Genomic DNA, 26384 nt, shown 5'->3' on the forward strand with positions numbered 1-26384 from the left:
GGAGGAGAAGGGGAGGACAGAGGATGAGATGGCTGGATGGCATCACTGACTCGATGGACGTGAGTTTGAGTGAACTCCGGGAGTTGGTGGTGGACAGGGAGGCCTGGCGTGCTGCAGTTTGTGGGGTTGCAAAGAGTTGGACACGACTGAGTGACTGAACTGAACTGGACTGAATTTTGTATTTCATTTAGTCAACATATATGTAATTGTATCCTGTGGACCCAACTGGGAGGAGAGAAGGTACAAGATAGAGTTTGTCATGGCAAAGGAAGGGATAAGGAGAGCTGAGACCCCGGTTAATAATTACAAGCCACTGAGACTTCCCCGGCAGTCCAGTGGTCACCACTCCTCTCTCCCAATGCAGATCCCTCATGCCACACAGTGCAGCCCAATATAAAACATTTAGAACAGTGCGTAAGTGCCACAAATAAGGAAAATGTGGTTGGATTTCTCTGTTTCTCTCTCTTCCTCCCTTTCACTCTTTTTTTAAAAGCAAAATTATTTATATTATTTTTTGGCTGGGCTGGATCTTCACTGCTGCAAGCAGGCTTTCTCTACTTGGGGTGAGCGAGTGGGAGCTGCTCTCTAATTATGGTGTGCTGGCCTCTCACCACGGGGGCTTCTCTAGTTGCAGGGCCCGGCCTCTAGGGAGTGCAGGCTCAGTAGTTGTGATGCACAGGCTTTAGTTGCATGTGGAATCTTCCCAGACCAGGGATCAAACCCGTGTCCCTTGCAGGTGGATTCTTAACCATCAGAGAAGTCCCTCCCTTTCTCTTATGTATATTAATATTTTTGTGTTTGTCTCTGCTTCTCATATCAGTTTGTCTTTCTATCTCTATAACTCTCACTTTCCCTTTCTCTGTTTTCTGGGAACAATTTTAGGGCTTCTCCAAGGCTGGCACAATCTGGTGCTGGTTTACCCCTCCACTCTTCTCTTTCTGCCTTGCTGGCCCCTTCTAGCCACTAAAACAAACCAAGCTCTGGGACTGAGGCCAGGGTAGGGGCCAGGGTGGGCTGTCTCTTACAGTGTGTGTGTGCTAAGCGGCTTCAATCGTGTCCGACTCTGTGGGACACTATGGACTGTAGCCCGCCAGGTTCCTCTGTCCGTGGGATTCTCCAGGCAAGAATACAGGAGTGGGTTGCCATTCCCTTCTCCAGGGGATCTTTCGGACCTGGGGATTGAACCTGGGCTTCCCTGATGGCTCAGAAGTTTGAGCGTCTGCCTCCAATGCAGGAGACCCAGGTTCAATCCCTGGGTTGGGAAGATCCCCTGCAGAAGGAAATGGTAACCTACTCCAATACTCTTGCCTGGAGAATCCTATGGATGGAGAAGCCTGGTAGGCTACAGTCCATGGGGTTGCAAAGAGTCAGACACGACGGACCAACTTTACCTTCACCTCCCACATGCAGGCAGATTCTTTACCATCTGCACCACCACGGACGTCCCTGCTAGGTCCTTTCAAACAGCCTCTTACTGAGATGCCCCTAAGGTTCTCATGATGTGTTCTCCCTTGTTGCAATGAGACAACTGTTTGGTTGTTGGTTGTTAGTCACTAAGTCCTGTCTGACTTTTTTATGACCCTGCGGACTGTATCCACCAGGCTCCTCTGTCCATGGGATTCTCCAGGCAGGAATACTGGAGTGGGTTTCCACGCCCTTCTCCAGGGAATCTTCCCGACTCAGGGACTGAATCTGCATCTCCTGCTTGGCAGGCAGATTCTTTACCACTGAGCCACCCGAGCAGCCCAATGAAACAATCAGTTTGCACAAACAGTGGGGCTTTCTGACGGTCTTTGGCTGAGGGTATTGACAGCAATCACCAAGTCTGTCTCAATAATCAACCTACTCTCCCCAAACATGGGAAAGCCAGATTCCCCATCCCCTCAGCTACCTGTCCCAGGCATGAAGCTCCTTCTCAGTCTTTGCTCATTTAAACATCACAACGTTCCATTTAATTTCCTTTCACAGGGAGGGAGCCCATGATGGGGGGAGGGTGAGTGAGGGAAGGATTGGGAGTTTGAGATTAGTGAATGCAAACTATTATAGATAGAACACAAAAACAGCAAAGTCTTACTGTAGAGCACAGGGGACTGTATTCAGAATCCTGTGATAAGCCAGGATGGAAAATGACATGAAAAATAATGTCTATATGTGTATAACTGTTTTGAGTAAACTCCGGAATTTGGTGACGGACAGGGAGGCCTGGTGTGCTGCAGTCCATGCGGTTGCAAAGAGTCGGACATGACTGAGCGACTGAACTGAACTGCACTGATGTATAACAATCACTGTGCTGTATAGCAGAAATTAACATGGCAATTTGAATCAACTACACTTCAGTAAAATTTTTTTAAAAACTAGGGAGAAGGCAGCCTAGAGTCACATAGACCAAGGACGTTACTAGGTTCTCTCTTGTTGACAGCAATGCTGTCAACTGTGTTGGTGACCAAGGGTTCCCAGCTGCTCCAGAAGCAGAAAAGATGTCCGGTTATGGCAGAAGACTGCCAAACAGGGGGCATAGTAAATACCCACTATGGCGGGTTGCCCCATGAGCATCAGAGAGTGATGTAAATCAAATAACAAGATCTCTTTGCTTTGTTTCATGTCATACTCGATCACTTAATTAGTTGTCATCTTGCACTGTGATGATAATAAAAGTCCCAGGGGATGAGCACTGCGAGCTGTATTCTCCTCTGCCCCCAGTCCCAGGAGACCCCTGCCCCAAGTTCAGTGTGATGCTTAGACCCCAGGTCTATGCAGCCTAGAGAAACACAAAGCTAGGCTCCTAAGACCCAAGCTCCAACAGACAAACCAGATCCAGTTCATTCATCTACAGAGGGCAGGAGCCAAGCTGTATTTTTAAAATATATATATTTATTTATTTGGCTGCCCCGGTCTTAGTTGTAGCATAGGGGGTCATCTATTTTCGTTGTGGCATGTGGGACTAGTTCCCTGACCAGGGATTGAACCCGGGCCCCCTGCACTGGAAGAACAGAGTCTTAGCAACAGACCACCGGGGAAGCTCCCCCAAGGTGTCTTAATACGGAGGGTTCTTGGCGGCTTCCAGGACAGGACCCACTAATGGTTTGGTCCCTAAGTCATGTTTGACTCTTTGTGACTCCATCGGCTGCAGCACACCAGACTTCCCTGTCCTTCACTATCTCCTGGAGTTTAGTAAAACTCATGTCCATTGATTCAATGATGCCACCTAACCATCTCATCCTCTGTTGCCCTCTTTTCTTCCTGTCTTCAATCTTTCCTAGCATCAGGGTCTTTTCCAACGAGTCAGCTCTTTGCATCCACCAAAGTAGTGGAGCTTCAGCTTCAGCATCAGTCCTCTCAATGAACATTCAAAGCTGATTTCCTTTACAATTGACTGGTTTGATCTCTTTGCTGTCCCAAGGGACTCTCAAGAGTCTTCTCCAGAACAATTTGAAAGCATCAGTTTTTCCGTGCTCAGCCTTCTTTATGGTCCAACTCTCACATCCGTACATGACTACTGGAAAAACCATAGCTTTGACTAGATAGACCTTTGCTGGCAAAGTGGTGTCTCTGCTTTTTAATATGCTATCTAGGTTTGTCATAGCTTTCTTTCCAAGGAGCAAGGGTCCTTTAATTTCGTGGCTGCAGTTACCGACCACAGTGATTTTGAAGCCCAAGAAGATAAAGTCTGTCACTGTTTCCACTTTTTCCCCATCTGTTTGCCAAGAAGTGATGAGACTCGATGCCATGATCCTAGTTTTTTGAATGTTGAGTTTTAAGCTGACTTTCCTTATTGCCAAATTCAGACTTAAATTGAAGAAAGTAGGGAAAACCACTAGACCATTCAGGTATGACCTAAATCAAGTCCCTTATGATTATACAGTGGAAGTGAGAAATAGATTTAAGGGACTAGATTTGATGGATAGAGTGCCTGATGAATTTTGGACAGAGGTTTGTGACATTGTACAGGAGACAGGGATCAAGACCATCCCCATGGAAAAGAAATGCAAAACAGCAAAATGGCTGTCTGAGGAGGCCTTACAAATAGCTGCGAAAAGAAGAGAAGTGAAAAGCAAAGGAGAAAAGGAAAGATATAAGCATCTGAATGCGGAGTTCCAAAGAATAGCAAGAAGAGATAAGAAAGCCTTCCTCAGTGATCAATGCAAAGAAATAGAGGCAAACAACAGAAAGGGAAAGACTAGAGATCTCTTCAAGAAAATTAGAGATACCAAGGGAACATTTCATGCAAAGATGGGCTCAATAAAGGACAGAAATGGTATGGACCTAACAGAAGCAGAAGATATTAAGAAGAGATGGCGAGAATACACAGAAGAACTGTACAAAAAAGATCTTCAGGACCAAGATAATCACAATGATATGATCACTCACCTAGAGCCAGACATCCTGGAATGTGAAGTCAAGTGGGCCTTAGGAAGCATCACTATGAACAAAGCTAGTGGAGGTGATGGAGTTCCAGTTGAGCTATTTCAAATCCTGAAAGATGATGCTGTGAAAGTGCTGCATTCAATATGCCAGCAAATTTGGAAAACTCAGCTCTGGAAAAGGTCAGTTTTCATTCCAATCCCAAAGAAAGGCAATGCCAGAGAATGCTCAAACTACCACACAATTGCACTCATCTCACACGCTAGTAAAGTAATGCTCAAAATTCTCCAAGCCAGGCTTCAGCAATATATGAACCTAGAACTTCCAGATGTTCAAGCTGGTTTTAGAAAAGGCAGAGGAACCAGAGATCAAATGGCCAACATCTGCTGGATCATGGAAAAAGCAAGAGAGTTCCAGAAAAACATCTATTTCTGCTTTATTGACTATGCCAAAGCCTTTGACTGTGTGGATCACCATAAACTGTGGGAAATTCTGAAAGAGATGGGAATACCAGACCACCTGACTTGCGTCTTGAGAAACCTATATGCAGGTCAGGAAGCAACAGTTAGAACCAGACATGGAACAACAGACTGGTTCCAAATAGGAAAAGGAGTACGTAAAGGCTGTATATTGTCACCCTACTTATTTAACTTCTATGCAGAGTACATCATGAGAAATGCTGGGTTGGAAGAAGCACAAGCTGGAATCAAGATTGCAGGGAGAAATATCAATAACCTCAGATATGCAGATGACACCACCCTTATGGCAGAAAGTGAAGAGGAACTCAAAAGCCTCTTGATGAAAGTGAAAGAGGAGAGTGAAAAAGTTGGCTTAAAGCTCAACTTTCAAAAAACGAAGATCATGGCATCTGGCCCCATCATTTCATGGGAAATAGATGGAGAAACAGTGGAAACAGTGTCAGACTTTAGTTTTTTGGGCTCCAAAATCACTGCAGATGGTGACTGCAGCCATGAAATTAAAGGATGCTTACTCCTTGGAAGGAAAGTTATGAGCAACCTAGACAGCATGTTGAAAAGCAGAGACATTACTTTGCCAACAAAAGTCCATCTAGTCAAGGCTATGGTTTTTCCTGTGGTCATGTGTGGATGTAAGAGTTGGACTGTGAAGAAAGCTGAGCGCCGAAGAATTGATGCTTTTGAACTGTGGTGTTGGAGAAGACTCTTGAGAGTCCCTTGGACTGCAAGGAGATCCAACCAGTCCATTCTGAAGGAAATCAGCCCTGGGATTTCTTTGGAGGGAATGATGCTAAAGCTGAAACTCCAGTACTTTGGGCACATCATGTGAAGAGTTGACTCATTGGAAAAGACTCTGATGCTGGGATGGATTGGGGGCAGGAGGAGAAGGGGACGACAGAGGATGAGATGGCTGGATGGCATCACTGACTCAATGGACAGGAGTCTGAGTGAACTCCGGGAGTTGGTGATGGACAGGGAGGCCTGGCGTGCTGCGATTCATGGGGTCGCAAAGAGTCAGACACAACTGAGTGACTGAACTGAACTGAACTGAGTAGTTGCTCAACAATAAAAGGATTAACAAATTATTAGTGACTCTCTTGCAAGGCAGGGAGGCTGAGGGTGGGGCAAGAGAGGGTGGGTTTCAGGACCCTTAGGGTGTGCCTAAGGTGGGCATGGCATAAAACCGGGATGTCTGTCCCAGGCCTGTGAGCAGAGCCTCAGACTCCGACGGCAGAACAGCAGGAGGATGCAAGCACCCGAGTCCATCATGAGTGAGTCTGGCCTCCTGGGACTTAGTGGAGTTTGGGGGTGGAACCACATTACTGGGGAAGAGGAGCAGGGAGCCTGGTCCTCGGGGGTCCCCTGTCAGGGTGGCTCCCCCTTGGTTGGGAGACGGTAGGGGGTTGGGGAGAGCACCAAGGGTCACCAAGGAGCCTGTCCTGCCTGCCTTCCCAGGGCAGGGCCCTGGAATAAATACTCCATGGGCTGAGATCGAGCCCATTTCCAAGCTGTGCTCACTGAGTCCCAGAGAGGTGCAGGGGTTAGGGCTGGAGGGCAGACAGCCAGGGTCTGACCAACAACCTCACTCCGGATGCCCCAGGCTTCTCCTCCCGCCCTCGGGCCTGAGTCCCACCCACTCACCTGGGTCTGGTCCAGGGAGGGGGAGGGCACCAGGCAGGCTGGGGGCTGTTTCTGGGCTGATGGGACCCTGTTTCCCCCTTGGTCAGGCCCCACGCGGAGGTCCGCGCCCCCAAACAGGCAGCGGCAGGAGCGCACGGTGTACAGCAAAGAGCAGTTGGAGGAGCTCAAAGAAGCCTTCCTGAAGAACGAGTACCCGAGCTACCAGGACCGCCTGCGCCTGGCGGCCAGGCTCCACCTGGACGAGCACAGAGTGCAGGTCTGAGCCCGCCCGCCCCGGGGCCACCCCTCCGCCCTCCCGGAGCCACCGCTGCGGACCGCGAGGCCAGAGGGGCCAGGGCTGCCCCGGGTCCCGCAGCAAGCAAGGGGTCTCCCCGCTGCGGACCCAGGGCTGGACCCCGGGTCAACCGTGTGCTGTATCACCGCGCCAGCCGCATCCGGCCTGCCTGACGCCCCCCACCGCCCCGGGTGTCCCGGTGCCCAGCCCTCAGGGCCTCTGACCCCGCGGAGCCTCTCGGGCAGACCCCTTCCTGCCCCGTGGGTGCCCAAGCCCTGCCCCTGCCCTCTGCGCCCCTTCCCGCTGCCTCCTGAACCCCAAGAGCCTCCAATTGGGTCTGGGGGGCGGAGGGAGAGGGGAGGCAGGATTCTCAGCTGGACAGCCTCACCCCTCCACCTCCCGAGCAGAGGCGATACAGGGGGGCCCCTCGCCTCTCACACCCCCTCCTCCTGGTCCCGTCTGCCCCCTCCCAGGTGTGGTTCAAGAACCGCCGGGCCCAGCGCTCCCGTCTGGAACGACGACAGGCCCAGGGCGGATACCAGAGGGCCGGCCATGCGCCCACGGACCCTGGAGCCCCCTGGACCCCCGCCCCCGCCCCGGAATCTGCTGCCGCAGCTGCGAGCCCCAGTTTCCCAGACAGCCCGGGACTCTACAGCCGTCTTCCTGCCCCCAGCCCCGCGGGGGTGCTCCCAGCGCCCGAGCCCGGCGTCTCCAGCCACCAGCCGGCCATGTGGGTCCCGGCACAGGGCGTCCACGTGTACGGCCCGGCTGCTCCAAGCCCGGTCCCGGCCCCAGCCCCGGGCTGGCCTCAGGACCCCGACGCCCCAAACTACCGCCCAGGTCCTTTTCTGCTTCCTGACTGTTCCCTGATGTTCTCATCCCAGGAGCTCTCGTCCCCGACGTCTGGGTACCAAACGGGAAATAGCTTTGCGGATGAGAATGACACAGGCCCCCGGCAGTTCACGAATTTATAGGATCGTGGTCATCTGTCCCCACACAGTCCTGCAGACCCCGTGGGGCCAGAGGGGCTGAGGGCCTTGCGAGTCTGCTCGTGGTGAGCGTGGGGACGCGGGAAGGTGTGCTGGCTTGGTCCTCGCAGCTGGTTTACTGTCCGCAAGGGGACCGCACCTCCCTTGGTCCAGCCTGGGGAGGGGGCGTCTTTTTGTGTGTCACTGAGGCCATCTCAGGTCTCAAAGCTCTGAATGTCCCCGCCCTCGTTAGTATTTGAGGTGCACGTGGGTATTTCTGTGAATTTCCAAGTCAGAGGTGGAATTATTGTTCACAGCGTCTGTTTCACTGTTGTGGGAACTTGCTATAGGACTTTCATCAGCCTCATAAGGAATTTAATTAAAATTGCCTTAAATCTTTACCTTCCCTTGATGTCTAGAGATTTCTGTTTTTGCTTGTCTCTATCCTTACCTGTAGTTTCAAATGTTTGCAAATAAAAAAAGGGGGCATTAAATCCATAAGTAGTTTTGGAGCTAATTGGTGTCTTTACAATACTGAGCCTTCCAATCTAGGTATATTACTTATTAATTATTCATTTGGTAGTTTACGAAAAGCCTCCACTAAGTGTTATTATTTCTGTAGGTTTATTTCTAGTGCTTTGTCTTGTGATTACCTGATATTTTAGATTAATTTAAATTTTTATTTCAAAATCTGTGTTCTGCCTAGATGTCCATTGGCTGACAAATAGATAAGAAAGCTGTGGTACATATACACAATGGAATATTACTCAGCTATTAAAAAGAATGCATTTGAATTGGTTCTAATGAGGTGGATGAAACTGGAGTCTGTTATACAGAGCAAAGTAAGTCAGAAAGAAAAACACCAATACAGTACATTAATGCATATATATGGAATTTAGAAAGATGGTAATGATGACCCTATATGCGAGACAGCAAAAAAGACACAGATGTAAAGAACAGACGGTTGGACTCTGTGGGAGAAGGTGAGGGTGGGATGATTTGAGAGAATAGCATTGAAACATGTGTATTATCATATGTGAAACAGATTGCCAGTCCAGGTTTGATGCATGAGGCAGGGTGCTCAGGCCTGGTGCACTGGGATGACCCTGAAGGATGGGATGAGGAGGGAGGTGGGAGGGAGGGTCAGGATGGGGGAACACATGTACAACCATGGCTGATTCATGTGAATGTATGGCAAAACCACCACAATATTGTAAAGTAATTAGCCTCCAATTAAAATTGAAAAAATTAAAAATTAAAAAAAATCTTTATTCTGTATATAGGATCCTGTATATCTACACAATAGATTTATTTTGTATTTAGGGACCTGGCTCAATTAAAAAAAAATTCCTAACAACTTATCTGGATGTTGTTTTGGGCTTGATAATTTGAAAATTCATAAAGTTCAAGGTCATCTTGTAAGCACTGTTTCCTACCGAGCTAAGGAGTGTTTGTTATGCCCTTCTTTGATTTTACCAAATGCTGTAGGAATATCTCATCTCCTCTCTAGTCGTCTTGTCTCCCAATCAACCTCTTCCTTTATCGCCTCCCTGCGGCAGCCCTGCCTCCTGAGTTCCCCCCACAGTCGGTCCTCTGACCCTGGCCTGGTCCCATTTAGCAAATGTTCCAATCCTCTTAAGGCCAGGCCGGCCCCAGCAGAGCAGAGAGAGAATTAGATCAGATTTGGGAGGGGAACGCTCATGTGACAGGCTCTGGGGGGAAGTGCTGGGGGACCGGGGAGGGGGAGAGAGAATGCCAGGGTGTAACGAGAACCCTCTTGATTATCCAACAGACCCTGGTGGGGATGTACACACACCACTCCCTGGAACCCCACCCCACTCAAACCCTGACATTGTAGGGGAGGGCAGGGAGGAGTCTAATCTTCTCTTTATTCCAGGAGAAGGAGCCCAGGTGGGGGAAGTCTCTGTGAGCATTCGGGGACAGAAGAGGGGGGAGATAAGATTCAGACTCACTCTGGGCATGGGGGAGGGAGGGTGGGATCCCCCCACCCACTTCTGAATCCAGGAATCTTTGCCACCCCCTAGCAAGCGCTCCCAGGCTCTATTCCACCTCCCTCCACAATCTCAGGCTGTGTCCTCAGCATCCACGATGATGGAAGCATCTGGAATTCCCCATTCAGCTCAGGAGGAAGGGAGGTGGTAACTTCCGGTTGGCAGGTCTTGAAAATTTCCCACACGACCGAGCAACTGAACAACAAGAGCCTCTAGCACAGCTCCACCCACCAGGAGGCCAGACAGGAGCAAGGAGACGTCAGGCCCGCAGTCTGCAGACCAGGCCCACCCACTAGCAGGCCACATCTTTCCCCAGGGACTGGCTGGGCCCAGGTCCTATCTGCTAGCAGGTCAACGGAACATCGAGACACCCCAGGTCCTGCAGCTAACTATGACAGAACTGACCCCACCCACCAGTGGCCCTACACCTGCTCTGCAACCCCTGGGCCCTGCCACCAGACCCCAGGACACAACGCTGCCTGCCAGTAGGCTAACCCAAGTCCCAGGATCTGGCTTCACCCACAGTGACATAGTGGAAGTGCCAGTCAGTCAGTCGTGTCCGATTCTTTCCCATTCTATGGACTGTAGCCCACCAGGCTCCTCTGTCCATGGAATTCTCTAGGAAAGCATACTGAAGCGGGCTGCCATTTCCTTCTACAGGGGATCCCCCCTACCAAGGGACTGAACCCAGGTCTCCTACATTGCAGGCAGACTCTTTAGCATCTGAGCCACTTGGGAAGCCCCACAGTGAAATGAAAGGAATCTAAATGGGAAGGAAGAAGTAAAACTGTCAGTGTTTGCAGAGGACATGATTCTGTACAAAGAAAATCTTAAAGGTGCCAACAAAAACCTACTAGAACTCATGAACGAATCTGGTGAAGGTGAAGGATACAAAATTAATATACAGAAATCTGTTGTGTTTTTATACACTAACAACAAACTATCAGAAAGAGAAATTAAGCCATCAATTCCATTTACAATTGTAGCAAAAGAATAAAATACTTGGGAATACACCTACTCAAGGAGGTAAAAAGATCTGTACTGGAGGACTTCCCTGGCCGTCTAGTGGTTGGGACTTGGTGCTTTCACTGCAGGTTTGATCCTAGTGGGGGGATATAAGATCCAGCATGCTGCACAGTAAGGCCAAAAATTTAATAAAATAAAGTAAAAAACTGCTGGTTCTCAAACATTAGAAGAAAAGGATATATATCAAATTTTATTAAATGATTTTTCTGCATCAGTTGATACACTTATGTGATTTTCTTACTTGAGTCTGTGGGTATAGTGAAGTATACTGATAGATTAAAAAAATTTTTTTTAACAAATTTTATCTATTTTTATCTTTCTTTTTTTGGCTGTGGGGGTCTTCGTTGCTGCGTGGGCTCTTTAGCTGTTGTGTGCGGGCTTCTCATTGTGGTGGCTTCTCTTGCTGTGGAGCATGGCCTCTAGGGCCTGAGGGCTTTAGTAGTTGTGGCTTCCGGGCTCTGGAGCACAGGCTCAGTAGTTTCGGAGCACAGGCTCAGTTGCCCTGCGGCATGTGGGATCTTAGTTCCCAGACCAGGAATTGAACCTGTGTCCCCGGTGTGGGCAGGCGGATTTTTAACCACTGGACCACCAGGGAAGTCCTCTAACAAAGTGTTAAGTGCACAACCCAGTATTGTTAACTGTAGGCACAACATTGTAGAGTAAGTCTCTAGAACCTAGTCTTGTATCTTGTATGACTGAGACAGAACCTGATGAATGACACTCCCCTGTCCCCTGCCCCCAGCCCTTGGCAACCACCATTCTGCTTTCTTTCTCTATGAGTCTGACTCTTTTATGTTCCTTATGTAAGTGGACTCACGCCCTATTTGTTCTTCTGCCTGACTTGTTTCACTAATACGAATGCCCTCCGAGCTCATCCGTATTTCACAGAACATCTTTCTTCTTTAAGACTCAGTAATAATATCCCATTGTTTGTATATATCACATTTTAAAAATCCATTTATCTAACATTCTCCAAGGTTAGGCCATATGTGAGGCTAAAGCCATGTTTTAAATTAATCTGAGGGAAGATAGGTGACTAAATTGTAAATCTCAATACCTAATAATGAATGAGTTATACAATCAACAAGCAGTGACACCCAAACAGAAAATACTGAGTTGAAAGGCAAGTTGATGAATGCATTATGCATGACACCATTTTTCTAGGTTTAAAAAGCCTCCATAAATTCAATATATTGTTTATGGTCAAACACCACCTACTAAGATAATAATGCCTGGTTGGAAATGATATGATGACTTCAAGGTCATCATAATAGTAAATTGTAGAGATACAGGCAATGGAAACAGAAAGTGCCTCATCTGCTTTGTAATTTTATTTCTCCGTTTTATTTAAAAATTGACATAATTGGGGGGTAATAGTTATATTATTTCTTTACCACTCTATAGGAATGAAATGAAATATGATAAACATTTTTAAAAAGTCAGATGCCACAAAGTGAATTAGGGGTACCCTGATAAATTTTAACAGTCAAGTTGTCAAATGCAGAGATTTGATCATTCAAAACACCACGATGAAATAACAGGTTTTATGCAATTACCCCCAGTCACTCACATGTATAAGGACAGAAGAACAAATATCAATATCTGTGTAAGATCCGGAAGATTTAGAGCATTATTCCCACGGGAACAGCTCTTGAGGAAGGTCTGCCATCTTCTCCTGGAATAGTTTATCAAAGGTTTCAGCTTGGGCCACCGTGAAGTAATTTTTCCAGTCCCCAGTCATCCCTGATAAACATAAAATAGAGACTCTGATCAGATCTAGGGTCCGGTCTCAAGACTCCACTACATGTCTTCCCGGATCTATTTCTTTTCTTTTTAAAAGTGTGTTGCTATTAAGTAGTACACGATACACTCTTACACCTTTTATTTTATTTATTTTAAAAATTATTCATCTATTTATTTATGGCTGTACTGGGTCACTGTTGCTATTACTGGCTTTCTCTAGCTGCGGGAGCTGGGGGCTCCTCTCCAGTTGTGCTAGGACTTCTCGTTGCCGTGGCTTCTCTTGTGGGTCAGGAGCTCAGTCGTTACAGTGTCCCAAGGCATGTGGGACTGTACCCACGTCCCCTGCGCTAGAGGCTGATTCTTAATGCCTGGACCACCAATGAAGCCCTGATCTATTTCTTGTCTGCTTGACATGGAAATTATAGCTAATAAAGCAGAATGACCAATGGTTTGCTGCTTTTTACTGCCTGGCAGCCATACCCATTTAGACGTCTGCCTGCTTGAAACAATTTCCCTTGTTTTCTTCTCCCCCAGTGTATAATTTGTCAGCAATAATGTAACTCTATTTTCTGATATAACCAATATTTAGCCACTTTTCGCAACCTCTATTTCTACCACCTACATCCAAGTTAACATCATTTCTCACCTGGATTATTGTATTAGAAATCTAACTGGTCTTTCTGGTTTTTAAAAAATTGTTTATTTGTATTTATTTGGCTGTGCCATGTCTTAGTTGTGGCACTGGAGATCTTTGATTTTTGTTGTCTCGTGCGGGGTCTTTAGCTGTGGCGTTTGAAGCCTTAATTGCAGCATGTGGGGTCTAGTTGCCTGACCAGGGAAGGAACCCCACACTCTGTATTGGGAGATGGAGTATTAGTCACTGGACCACCAGGAAGTCCATTTTATTTCTTCCTGGCCTGAATCACATCCTCGATCTATTTGAACTCGAAGATTCTGGGAAAACAGGCTCCTCCCCCTCTATGCTGTGTATTCTGTTCATTCATCTTGAGTTCAAGGATACGGACATGATTAATATCTCATCATAGGGGGGCTTTATAATGTCTGATAACAAGACAGGCTCTCAGCTAAGTGAAAAGTCTTTCGTCTTTCCTTTTTGCCAACTGAGCTGTTCTTCATAAATTTGTGTTGTTGTTGAGGATATTTCTCTATGTTCAATCACCAGGAGTAACACAAACATGAACTTTCCCAATCCTGTCCTTATTTTCTGGGTCAGTCACAGCTAGCGAGTTAGCAAGAATAGTGGATTAACCTGGTTACTGTTTGCAGAAGAAATATCTCCCATGTTAAATTCTGAGAGAGAGAGAGTTTGAATGGCCTTGCATATAAGACTGATCACCATGCAGCCCACCTTAGTACTATAAAAAGAAACGCTCTCATAAGGGCTCACAAGAGACATTTTCAAGTGATGAACAGTATAAGTTGATAAATTCAAACAGTCCCTACTCCCAATGGTTAGTGCCCTGTTGTAAGCATAAGAATAACTTCTACATTTTCTGAAGGCAGAATGTTTTCTTTTACCTTTCCTCAAAAGAAGTCCATTTTCCTCTAAATACTGACCCTTCAGGAGGGAAAAATTGGACATATTGTTTTCTTTCATGACTTGGAAAGAACTGTTTTTGAGGACTGAGTTCAGTTCTTCTGGTTCTAGTTTCTTGCCCAGGAATTGGCAGATCTTCTCCACAGTGTTCTTCGTGTCCTAGAAGAAGAGAAAATCTGAGAGATTATGTGAAAGAGCAAGAACATAGAAAAGGAGATGAGGGGGAGGAGACAGCAGAAAGAGGAGGGAGAGAGAGGAGAGGAAAAAAAGGAAAGAAGTGTAAAGATGTGAGTAGGGCTAGCGTTGGGGGAGTCCAGAGTGGGTGAACTGGGAGACTGACATTGACACGTAGACACTATCAATACTAAGTAAAGAATAGGTGACCTATGAGAACCTGCTGTAGGGCACAGAGACTCTAGCCAATGCTCTGTGGTGACCTACATGGGAAGGAAGTCCAAAAAAGGGGGTATGTGTAAACGCTTAGCTGATTCACTTTGCTGTGCAGCAAACACTGGAAAGCAAGTGTGCCTGTGTGTACTCAGCTGTGTCTGACTCTCTGTGACCCCATGGACTGTAGCCCGCCAGACTCTTCTGTCTACGGGATTTTCCAGGCAAGAGCCTTGGAGTGAGTTACCGTTTCCTCCTCTAGGGCATCTTCCCAACTCAGGGATGGAACCCGTGTCTCCTGGGGCTTCTGCATTGGCAGGCAAATTCTTTACCACTGAGCTAAAAGTTTTAAGAAATAAAGTAAACAGACACACAAACAAAAAATGACTTGGAGAACAGTTGGGGAAAAAAGGATGGAAGGACCATGATGGATTTCTCAGTATAGTTGAATTCAGGACACCTTAACCCTAACATACTGAGTTTTCCAAAGAGGCTTCTAGACAATTCTGAGCAGGATTAGACAGGAGAGTTTCAGGAAGAATTTGACAAAAATTTAAGGAATTGATTTCAAGCCTTGGCTATGTGCCCAAATAATGCTGTTTTTCACAACTAGCATTTGAATAACACAAGAGAGCTTTACCATGTCTTCTTATTTATTATCTCAATAATTAGTTCTTGGCCCATGATGCTGGGAGATTAAAAGAAAATAGGTTTTATAACCAGAAAGGCCTTGCTTTGAATCAGAGACTTTCCTCTTAGAGCTAAAATGCTTTAATTTTTTTTTCTTTATTCCATGAGCCTTCACTATGATCTAACAAGAAAACACACAGCAGTAAAACATAAAAGAACAAAAAACATCGAAAAAAGAAAAAGAAGGAAAAAGGAAGAAAGCAATACTGAACAAGCAAACAAAAATCACCCCCTCCCCCAGAAAAAAAAAAAGAGAGAGAGAGAGAGAGAAAAGAAAACAATTTACTGGAGTAAATTGTTATTTACAAAAGACTCCTTGGTAAAAAGGAAATTCGTGTGGACGCCATAGAGGATTAAATAGAAGTAGCTGGAAGAAGACGATGGAAAGTAATGTTTCTCAGATAGAAGCAAAAGCCAGTGTTTGTGTTATTTTTCTTTTCTCCAAGATACCACTAAAGGTTAAAGTTCTTCTCTCTGTGGTTTTATCACCTTTATTGGTTTTGAGTTTCGTAGGCCAGCTTTTCCTGCCTACCACTGCTCAGTTCAGTACTTGGCCTCAGAGTAATCATACTGATTGATTTTTTGACTTAATTTTTCTCCTACCATCTCTGGAACCCAGCTTGCTTCTACGCATTCCCATCTTCTTTCTCAGACCCCTCTCACTACTAGGTTATCAGCAGCACCAAGGGATATACCTCTAGAAATGATAGAACCAGTGACCAGTGTGAGCACAATCCACTGTACTCTGCCTCAGTAGCCTCAGTATATGGAAAAAGCCCTTTGGATATTGTTCAGTTCAGTTCAGTTCAGTCGCTCAGTCGTGTCCGACTCTTTGCGACCCCATGGACAGCAGCACGCCAGGCTTCCCTGTCCATCACCAACTCCCGGAGCTTGCTCAAACTCATGTCCATTGAGTCGGTGATGCCATCCAACCATCTCATCCTCTGTCATCCCCTTCTCCTCCTGCCTCTAATCTTTCCCAGCATCAGGGTCTTTTCCAGTGAGTCAGCTCTTGGATGTTGTAAGGTGAGATGAAGAAGACATGATGAAGGAGAGCATGGCGTTTGACCGTAAGCAGGGCAATGAGGACCGGGTGGCTAAGTTCTCACTTCTAATGACCATGCACAGGCTAAAGAAGGGAGGGAAGTTAGAGCGAGTGAAGATGAGAAAGGGGGTGCTGATTATAAGAGCAATCGTTACCCATTTCATCTCTTCGTAGCTCAGTACCAGGAAGTTCTCCTTGTCTCTCATGGACATCCAGCCCCGAGTGTGGTCGAACCATGATCCAAATGGCACTGCGTACAGGGGAGGTAAGAAGGGTGAGTAGATGACACACGGAATGAAAGCAGGGATTCATATATACATTCACTCTGTGGACATAAATGCTAGCACAGCGCAGGGCACCTTTATGCTTGTTGTAACTAGTATCCAGCATCAGGCATTAGCCCTTTAAATAGCCTAGGACTTCCTTGGTGGCGCAGTGGATAAGAATCAGCCTGCCAGTGCAGGGGACGAGGGTTCGATCCCTGGACCAGGAAGATTCTCTATGGCTCGGAGCAACTGAGGCTGTGGGCCACAACTCCCAAAGCACACACGCCTAGAGCCCATGCTCCACAACAAAGACAAGGCACCGCAATGAGGGGCTCTCACACTGCAGCTAGAGAGCCGCCCCTCTCGCCACAACCAAAGCCCGAGCAAAGCAATGGAGACCCAGCGTAGCCAAAAATAAAGAAACAAAAAATTTAGAAACCTGATAAAATAAGACAAGGCTAGTTCACTTGGAGCAGGTTTTGTATACAGCTTTACATGCTGTAAGGGGATCTTGTCCAGAGAGCCATGTGACCTGAGAAGCAGCGTTCTGGTTGCCCCTAATATGTTCTGCCTTTCGAATGTTTAGTAGTTAGGTGTGTTCTCACCATTCCCACACCTCTTGCTTCCTCCCTGCTGCTCCACTGCCCCCCAACCCCATCATCTTGCCTTCAATGTTGCTTTTGGAATCATTATTCTTTGAGAAAGTGTCTTCCTCTGGTTTAAGGTTTTCTTTCCTTTTTTCTACTACAGCTTTCTTAGAGGCTAGGTGATTTATTTGTAATAATTCTTTGCAAGGCTTTGTGGTTCTTCAGACAGATTTCATCAGTGAGGAAATTCTCAGGCATGTCTTCTTGAACATGTCCTTTCCCTGTATTTTTTCTTTCCCTGTATGTTATATATATATATTTTATTGAAGCACAGTTGACTTACAATGTTTCAGGTGCATAGCAAGATGATTCAGTTATACATATTGGACAGCAAGGAGATCAAACCAGTCAATCCTAAGGAAATTAACCCTGAATATTCTCTGGAAGGACTGATGCTGAAGCTGAAGCTACAATCCTTTGGCCACTTGAGGCAAAGAGCCGACTCACTGGAAAATAACTTGATGCTGGGAAAGATTGAAGGCAAAAGGAGAAGGGGGCGGCAGAGGATGAGATGGTCAGATAGCATTACCGACTCAATGGACACGAATCTGAGCAAACTCTGTGAGATAGTGGAGGACAGAAGATCCTGGCATGCTGCAGTCCATGGGATCGAAAAGAGTCAGAGACGACTTAGTGACTGAACAACAGCAATATGCATATATTATTTTCCATTATAGGTTATTACAAGATATTGACTACAGTTCCCTGTGCCCTACGGTAAACCTTTGTTGCTTTTTGCATTCGGAGAAGGCGATGGCACCCCACTCCAGTACTCTTGCCTGGAGAATCCCATGGGCGGAGGAGCCTGGTGGGCTGCAGTCCATGGGGTCATGAAGAGTCAGACACGACTGAGCGGCTTCACTTTGACTCTTCACTTTCACCCATTGGGGAAGGAAATGGCAACCCACTCCAGTGTTCTTGCCTGGAGAATCCCAGGGACGGGGGAGCCTGGTGGGCTGCCATCTATGGGGTTGCACAGAGTCAGACACGACTGAAGCAACTTAGCAGCAGTCTTTTTTTTTAATTAGAAATTGAGCATTCTATTCATACTAGTGGGATCAAAATGTTATAAGTTTTATAGGTAGGCAAAAATTCATAAGTTTCTAAAATATACATTATACATATTTTATATACACACATATATGTATATGAAAGCTTCTCTACTATACTTGATAAAGGCTTGAGAAAGAACATCAAAAAAAAAGGAAGAAATGGAGAAATTGGAAAACATAAACTAAATGAAATGGGATCACCAAATATGAAATAGAAAAAGTGAAACAAGCTAGATAAAAGATCAGCATAAAATCCAGTTGTTTTTAAATATGGTTGCTTATTAGAAACATATCTGGAGCTTTGGAGAAAAAAGGCAAAACTTGGGCATTTGTATTTTTCAAAAAATTTCAAGAAAATTCTAATATGTATCTTGATTTAAAAAAGTGATGACAGGTTTTTCTATTAAATGGTAGTTTTGGTGATATAGAATTCTATTATTTTCTGTTAATCAATCATGATGCAATGGTATTAAGTGAGTAATAGTTGCATAATCGCAATAATAAAAGATAGTTATTAGTTTTTCACAATCAATAGCCAGACAAAAATTAAAAGACAATTAAAATCGCAATCCATAATGGAAATGTGATTAACTCAACCATATAAAATAATTATGTACAATTTGGGTGGTTAAGTAGAGTGATGTGGTAAGTGGAAGTGCATATATACACGTTTTCATCCGATCAGTCAGTCTATATCTTTTGGTTGGTGCATTTAACCCATTTACATGTAAGTTAATTATTGATATGTATGATCCTGTTACCATTTTCTTAATTGTTTTGGGTGTGTTTTGTTTAGGTCTTTCCCTTCTCTTGTGTTGCCTGCCTAGAAAAGTTCCTTTAGCATTTGTTGTAAAGTTGGTTTGGTGGCGCTGAATTCTCTTAACTTCTGCTTGTCTGGAAAGCTCTTGATTTCTCCATCAAGTCTGAATGAGTGTCTTGTTGGGTAGAGTGTTCTTGGTGGTCAGTTCTTTCCTTTCGTCACTTTAAATATACCATGCCATTCCCTTCTGGCTTGTAGAGTTTCTGTTGAGGGATCAGCTGATAAACCTGATGGGATCTCCCTTATATGTCATTTGTCATTTTCCCTTGTTGCTTTTAATATTTGATCTTTGTCCTTAATTTTTGTCAGTTTGATTACCATGTGTCTCGGTGGGTTCCTCTTTGGGTTTATCCTGCTAGAACTCTGAGCTTCCTGGACTTGGTTGACTATTTATGAAGTTTTCAGCTATTATCTCTTTAAATATTTTCTTGGGTCTTTTCTCTCTTTTTCTTCTGGGACCCCTATAATGCAAATGTTGGTGCCTTTAATGTTGTCCCAGAGGCTTCTTGGGCTGTCTTCATTTTCTTTTTTTCATTCTTTTGTCTATATTCTGTTCTGTGGCAGTGATTTCCACCATTCTGTCCTCCAGGTCACTTATTCATTCATTCTGCCTCAGTTATTCTGCTACTGATTCCTTCCAGTGTATCATTCATTCATCTCTGTGTCTTGCTCTGGTGGACAGAGCCTCTCTCAGTAAAGCTTTAATCCAACCATCAGCTAATGGGTGGAGTCTCGCTCCTGTTAGCTGTTTGGGAACCCACTCCAGTTTTCTCGCCGGGAGAATTCTATGGCCAGAGGAGCCTGGCAGGCCACAGTCCATGGGGTCGCAAAGAGTTGGACACAGCTGAGCGACTAACACTACTGTGTCTGAGCTTTTCTTTCTTTTTTAAAAAAATATTTGTTTGTCTGGGCTGGGTCTGGGATCTTTGATCTTCATCTCGGGAGTTGCAATTACTCAGCCCACGTGCCACACCTACTGAGGCTGGAGCACCCTAGAGCCCCAGCTCCACACCAGGAGAAGCCACTGCAACCAGAAGCCCACGCACTGCAGTGAACTGTAGCCCTTACTCTCAGCAACTAGAGAAAAACCCGCCCAGCAGTGAAGACCCAATGTGGCCAAAAATAAATACATAAAGGAATAAAGAAGATGAATCTGAAAAATGGTGAAAAGTCAGGATGGTCTTGTCCAGAAAGCCAATGAAAGCTGAGTTTCAGAAAGTCATAGATTAGGAGAGTAGAGGAAAGAATATGAGTGCTTGGTGCTAATATTAGACAGATCCTGAAGACTCAGAAAATAGCGAGGATAGTTGGGGCAAAAAGGCTGGTTGAGGTTCTGCTGCTCTACAAGACAGTATGTGGATTTAGAAAATCTGGCTTCCGGTGGTGATGGAGATACTCATGGCTTGGGAAGATGTAGAGACATCAGGTTGCGTTTAAAAGAAAAAAAGAGGTCTGATGAAGGACTCTGGCAACCCCTCGCTTTCATATTTCACATTCACTCACTGTTTCCTTGGATGAACCATTCAAAGTATTGTTCCAGTGACTGTGGTCTCTTAACAAATTTTGCGCTCCTCCAGAAAAAATAACCAGACACAAAAACATCTCTGGGATTTCGGACGAGGTAGATCATCTGAAAGAGAAAAATAGGATAAGGAAAAATCAAGTCATTTTCTAACCTTTTTTTCCCCAACCTTCTTGATTTTCATAAAAATGGAGAAAAAGCCAAAGAATTCCCTGGGGGTCCAGTGGTTAAGGTTCTGTGCTTCCACAGCAGGGGGTGTGGGTTTGATCCCGAGTCAGTGAAATAGGATCCCACCTGCTGTGTGGTACAGCCAAACAAGCCAACCAACCAAACTATCAGCCAGATATAGGAACACAGAGTGGTTAGAAAAACCAGTCATGAAGTAATCACCCTGAATTTAGGCGCTGATGTAAGTATGCTGCTTCTCATGTGAGCGACTCTCTGGTGCTTCTACATAAATGGCAGGAGGTATTTATTTAATTAAGACTGGCTAATTATTATTCTTATTATTTAGAGCAACAAAGGAGGATTATTCAGGGTATAATACAGTTATAAATTCTAGTTCGACTTTCAACGTGCTTCTCTAAGATTTTGGCATTATCGTTTCCCCTGCTCTCTGGCTTACACCTGGCTAGCATAACCTACAGAATGGTCTACACATTTGTATTTCAGTACAGGGACGGGGGAGCCTGGCGGGCTGCCGTCTCTGGGGTGGCACAGAGTCGGACACGACTGAAGCGACTTAGCAGCAGCAGCAGCGTGGTTGTGCCACCATCAAATACAGACTCCCAGGTCCTACCCCATACCACCTGAATACAATTGCATTTCAATCAGATCTCCAAGAGATTCCTAGGCAAATTAAAGTTTAACAAGCATTGCTCAAGCCTATCTTTATTTTATATTTTTGGTTTTGGGCTGCACCCCACGGCATGCAGATCTTCCCTGACCAGGGACTGAACTTGTGTCCCCTGCACTGGGGCTTCCCTGCTGGCTCAACAGTAAATAATCCATTTGCAATGCAGGAGACACAGGAGCTGCAGCTTCGATCCCTGGCTTGGGAAGATCCCCTGGAGGAGGGCAGGGCAACCCACTCCAGTATTCTTGTCTGGAGAATCCCAGGGACAGAGGAGCCTGGTGGCTTACAGTCCATGGGGCTGCAAAGAGTTGGACATGGCTTAAGCGACAGAGCACCACTGGCCCACCAGGGAAGCCCTGATGAAGACTGTCTTGACTGCTGTACACTGACCTTGGCCTTGGATTTGAAGAAAGACTTGGGGAAGAGTTGGATGGGCAGGTGAGAACTGATGAGACGTGGGCCTTCCTTCTCCTTTAGTAATTCATACCCAGCCTTAGTCTCTACCCAGGGGGAGCGGTCCCAAATGGGCTCAGATTGGACCCACTTGGGATCCCCCTTGGAGTAAATCAAGCAGACAGTTTCAATCAACCAGTTTGTTCCTAGATAAAGAAAGGAAAAATATGATCAATCATTTTAATCTGACTTAAAAAAATTCTTATAATGTATACAGATCATAAAAGGTACCATCTTAACCATCTTTACATTACAGTTCAGTTGTTGTTTAGCCAGTCAGTTATATCCAACTCTTTTTGCAACCCCATGGACTATAGCCCTCCAGGCTCCTCTGTCCTTGGGATTTCCCAGGCAAGAATACCGGAGTGGCAGCTATTAAAAAGAATGCATTTGAATCAGTTCTAATGAGGTGGATGAAACTGGAGTCTATTAAACAGAGTGAAGTAAGTTAGAAAGAAAAACACCAATACAGTATATTAATGCATAGATATGGAATTTAGAAAGATGGTAACAATGACCCTATATACCAGAGAGCAAAAGAGACACAGATGTAAAGAACAGACTTTTGGACTCTGTGGGAGAAGGCGAGGATGGGATGATTTGAGAGAATAGCATTGAAACATGTATATTAACATATGTGAAATAGATTGCCAGTCCAAGTTCGATGCATGAGACAGGGTGCTCAGGGCTGGTGCACTGGGATGACCCAGAGGAATGGGATGGGGAGGGAGGTGGAAAGGGGGTTCAGGATTGGGGACACATGTACACCCGTGGCAGATTCATGTCAATGTATGGCAAAACCACTACAATATTATAATCAGCCTCCAATTAAACTAAATAAATTAATTTAAAAAATAAAGAAAAAAAGAATACTGGAGTGGGTTGCCATTTCCTTCTCCAGAGGATCTTCCCGACCCAGGGATTGCACCCACATCTCCTGCATAGGCAGGAGGACTCTTTACCATTGAGCCACCAGGCAGCCCTGTACAGCTCTCTAGGGTTAAGTATATTTACATGGTTGTGCAAACGATCTCCAGAATTTTTCCATCTTTCACAGCTCAACGTCTGTGCCCGTTAAGTAACAACTTCTCATTTTCTACTCCTTCCAGTCCCTGGTAACCATTTTACTTTCTGTTTCTGATACCTCATTTAAGTGGAGTCATACAAACCAGGCAGAGCTTGGTGGCTCAGATGATAAAAAATCTGCCTGCAATGCAGGAGACCCAGGTTCAATCCCTGGGTTGGGAAGATCTGCTGGAGAAGGGAATGGCTACAACTACAGCGTTCTTGCCTGGAGAATCCTGTGGACAGAGGAGCCTGAAGGGCTAGAGTCTATGGGATCACGAAGACTCAGACACAACTGGGGGACTAAGGCTTTCACTTCAGTCCATACATACTGTGTCTTCATAGTTTATCGGTGTTGTAGCAAGTGTCAGAACTCCATTCCTTTCTAAGGCTGAATGATATTCTAAATATGTAGGTAGTAAATTATGCTTACCCATTCATCTGTTAATGGACCTTTGGGTTGCTTCTATGCATCGGCTATTGCTTAAAACCTTTGAACCTGTTCCCATTGCTCTTGGACTGTGAACAGATTCCCATTGCCCTTGGTTTATCATTACCACAGCACTTCCGATGACTCCAGCCTTGCTTCTTGCCCAATCACAGTCCCTCTATGACCCCACCCCTCATAGATCTATGATCCATATCCTTTCAGTTCAGTAAATTTATCAAGTTCTTTTTCCAGTTCCTGATCACTATCCATGCTGATACCTTTCCTGGAAAATCTCTCCTTTTTGAAAAGTTATATTTATTTATGCATTTATTTTTGGCTGGGTCTTGCTGCACTTGGGCTTTCTCCAGTTGGGGTGAGCAGGGGGCTACTCTCTAGCTGTGATGCTCGGGCTTCTCATTGCAGTGACTTCTCTCGTTGCAGAGCATGGGCTCGAGAGCCTGCAGGCTACGGTAGTTGTGGCACATGGGCATAATTGCTCCGCAGCATGGAGGATCTTCCTGGACCAGGGATTGAACCCATGTCCCCCGCATCGGCAGGCAGATTGTTAACCGCTGGACCATCAAGGAAGTCCTGGAGAATATCTCTTTTCCTGAAATAATTTCACATTCACTATGTTTTCAAAAAAGAAAAACATTCTATTTTCCTGCTGCTAATTCTTTCTTTTTTAAAAAAAAAAGTTATTTATTAATTGTATTATTTAGGGCTGTGCTGAGTCTTCATTGCTGCACGTGGGCCCTCTAGTTGCAGTGAGCAGGGGCTACCGAGAAGCCTTCTCATCGTGGTGGCTTCATTTGTTGCGGGGCACAGGCTCCAGGCACATGGGGCTCAGCAGCTGTGGCCTGTGTGCCCTGGAGCACTGGCTCAGTGGTTGCGGCGTACAGGCTTAGTTGCGCCACAGGATGTGGAATCTTCCCTGACCGGGGATCGAACCTTTCCTCCTTCCATTGGCAGGCGGATTCGTAACCTCTAGACATCCAGGGAAGCCCCACGCTCACTCTTTCTGATCTCAATTTAGTGCCATTTCTTCTATTCTGCTTTTTGGCTGTGGTAGTTATGTTTTGTTCCCCACCCCACCCCTCCCACCTTGTTTTATTGACTTATCGCTAACAAATTAAGGACATATATATTTAACACCCTCAGTTCAAAAACAGTAGGGGCAACTTGGCAAGACTAAACTCTCATTGCTCCATTATATTATACAAATAACAGGATAATGTTTGTTTCTGCTAGCAGGGAGCTTATTGTCTCTTTCATATAAAGCAGAAATAGGGCATCCCCGGGGTCTCAGTGGTAAAGAATCTGTCTGCTAATGCAGATGAAATGGGTTCGGTCCCTGACCCGGGAAGATCCCACAGGCAGCGGGGCAACTAAGCCCATGTGCTGTAACTACTAAGCAATAAGTCACAACTACTGAAACCCTGGAACCCGGCTCCACAACAAGAGAAGTTACCTCTAGAGAAGCCCTCACACTGCAACTAGAGAAGGCCCACGGAGCAGTGAAGACCTAACACAGTCTGAAATGAATCAATAGCAATAATAAAAGCAAGAAGCTACATTCTATTTAAAAAGGAATGTGAATATCTAAGGTGTTCGTGTTCGTTTGTTACATGTCACATTGTGAAAAGACTATCACTATCAAGCTAATTAACTATTACATCATCTCACAGAATTACCTCCCTCTCCTACTTCTGGAGAAGGCAATGGCAACCCACTCCAGTACTCTTGCCTGGAAAATCCCATGGACGGAGGAGCCTGGTGGGCTGCAGTCCATGGGGTTGTGAAGAGTCGGTTGGACACGACTGAGTGACTTTACTTTCACTTTTTACTTTCATGCACTGGAGAAGGAAATGGCAAGCCACTCCAGTGTTCTTGCCTGGAGAATCCCAGGGACGGGGGAGCCTGGTGGGCTGCTGTCTGTGGGGTCCCACAGAGTCGGACACGACTGAAGCGACTTAGCAGCAACAGCAGCCTACTTCTTCTAGGACTTCCCTGGGGGCTCAGTGGTAAAGAATCCACATGCCAGTGCAGGAGACAGAGAGATTAGGACTCAAGCCCTGGGTCAGGAAGATCCCCTGGAGAAGGAGATGGCAGCCCTCTCCAGTATTCTTACCTGGAGAATCCCATGGACAGAGGAGCCTGGTGGGCTATAGTTTATGGGGTTTCACAATGAGGCAGACAAGACCGAGCAACTAAACAATAGCACCCATTTCCTCTACAGACTTCACTCTCCATCTTCTTCCACTCCTCTCTACAAACAGCCGAATCTGCCTTAGGCTTCATTCCCATGGTTTCCTCCGATGCCTTTGACTACATCCTCTGAGCACTCAGCTGACTATGTAACTGCCTGGCTCAACCCTTTTCTCTGGACACCAGTGGTATCAGTGCACGTTTCTATCCCCCTAATGCATTGCCAGCATACAGAAAGCCTTCCATCTGTCTACTGAAGAATGAGGGCCACAGCCACAGCCTGTCAGTATCTGATCCTGCTTCCTTACCTGATTTGGGGAAAGTCAGCAGTAAGACATCTTCATCTTTAACACGGAAACTCTCCTGCACCTCTCTCAGGAGTTCAGGTGAGTAATCCACACTTGGGAAGGGTATCCCTTCAAACCACACAAACTTTCCCGTCATGATGATGAGCTCTGTCTACCTCTCGCGAGCCTTTTAGCCGTAGTCACTACTGGACGGGGAGACCCGTTTTATAGTCAACACGGAACAATCATTAATCTCTCCCAGGTTGTTAATGAGTGTGCCTGCCCATAAAAAGATAGGGTCACAAGACTGATAATATTGGGCAACCGTGAAGTCATTCAGAGAACATTCTGGGGTAACCTGAGTTTGACTTCATGGGAGGGAACCAGGAGTTTAGTAACAAGATGGAGGGTGTAGACATGTGGTGGATTAAAGATGTATATCTTTAAGAATTATGTATATATTGGCTGGGTTAGGTCTTCATTGCTGTGTGTGAGCTTTTTCTAGCTGCAGCAAGCAGGGGTTACTCTCTTGTTGCCAAGCGGGGGTTCTAGGCAGCTGGGCTGAGTATGTGGCACAGAGGCTAAGTTCTGCCATG

The 26384-nt window shown here is 45.8% G+C and overlaps 2 protein-coding genes across 3 annotated transcripts; one reads left to right on the forward strand and one right to left on the reverse strand.

The window, feature by feature from the left end:
• The first annotated feature begins 6084 nt into the window (after positions 1–6084).
• On the forward strand, positions 6085–7785 carry LOC138096848 (tetra-peptide repeat homeobox-like protein). Its single transcript, XM_068993101.1, has 6 exons — positions 6085–6109; positions 6566–6735; positions 7227–7252; positions 7327–7474; positions 7532–7593; positions 7638–7785. The coding sequence occupies exons 1-6, from the start codon at positions 6085–6087 to the stop codon at positions 7783–7785; spliced, it is 579 nt and encodes a 192-aa protein (XP_068849202.1).
• Positions 7786–12084: 4299 nt separating this feature from the next.
• LOC138095942 (sulfotransferase 2A1-like) lies at positions 12085–25965 on the reverse strand. Of its 2 annotated transcripts, none has more exons than XM_068991929.1 (6): positions 25810–25965; positions 21736–21944; positions 20471–20597; positions 16338–16432; positions 14081–14219; positions 12085–12502 (listed from the first exon to the last, which is right to left on the reverse strand). In XM_068991929.1, exons 1-6 carry the CDS (start codon positions 25943–25945, stop codon positions 12390–12392), a joined length of 819 nt encoding a protein of 272 aa, XP_068848030.1. In that variant the 5' UTR covers positions 25946–25965; the 3' UTR covers positions 12085–12389. The 2 variants fall into 2 exon arrangements, with proteins under 2 accessions (XP_068848030.1, XP_068848028.1); XM_068991927.1 differs by having other exon boundaries at positions 14042–14219.
• Positions 25966–26384: the final 419 nt, after the last annotated feature.

The sequence above is a fragment of the Capricornis sumatraensis genome, chromosome 20 (genome assembly GCF_032405125.1).
Source record: "Capricornis sumatraensis isolate serow.1 chromosome 20, serow.2, whole genome shotgun sequence".
NCBI classification, from domain to species: Eukaryota; Metazoa; Chordata; class Mammalia; order Artiodactyla; family Bovidae; genus Capricornis; species Capricornis sumatraensis.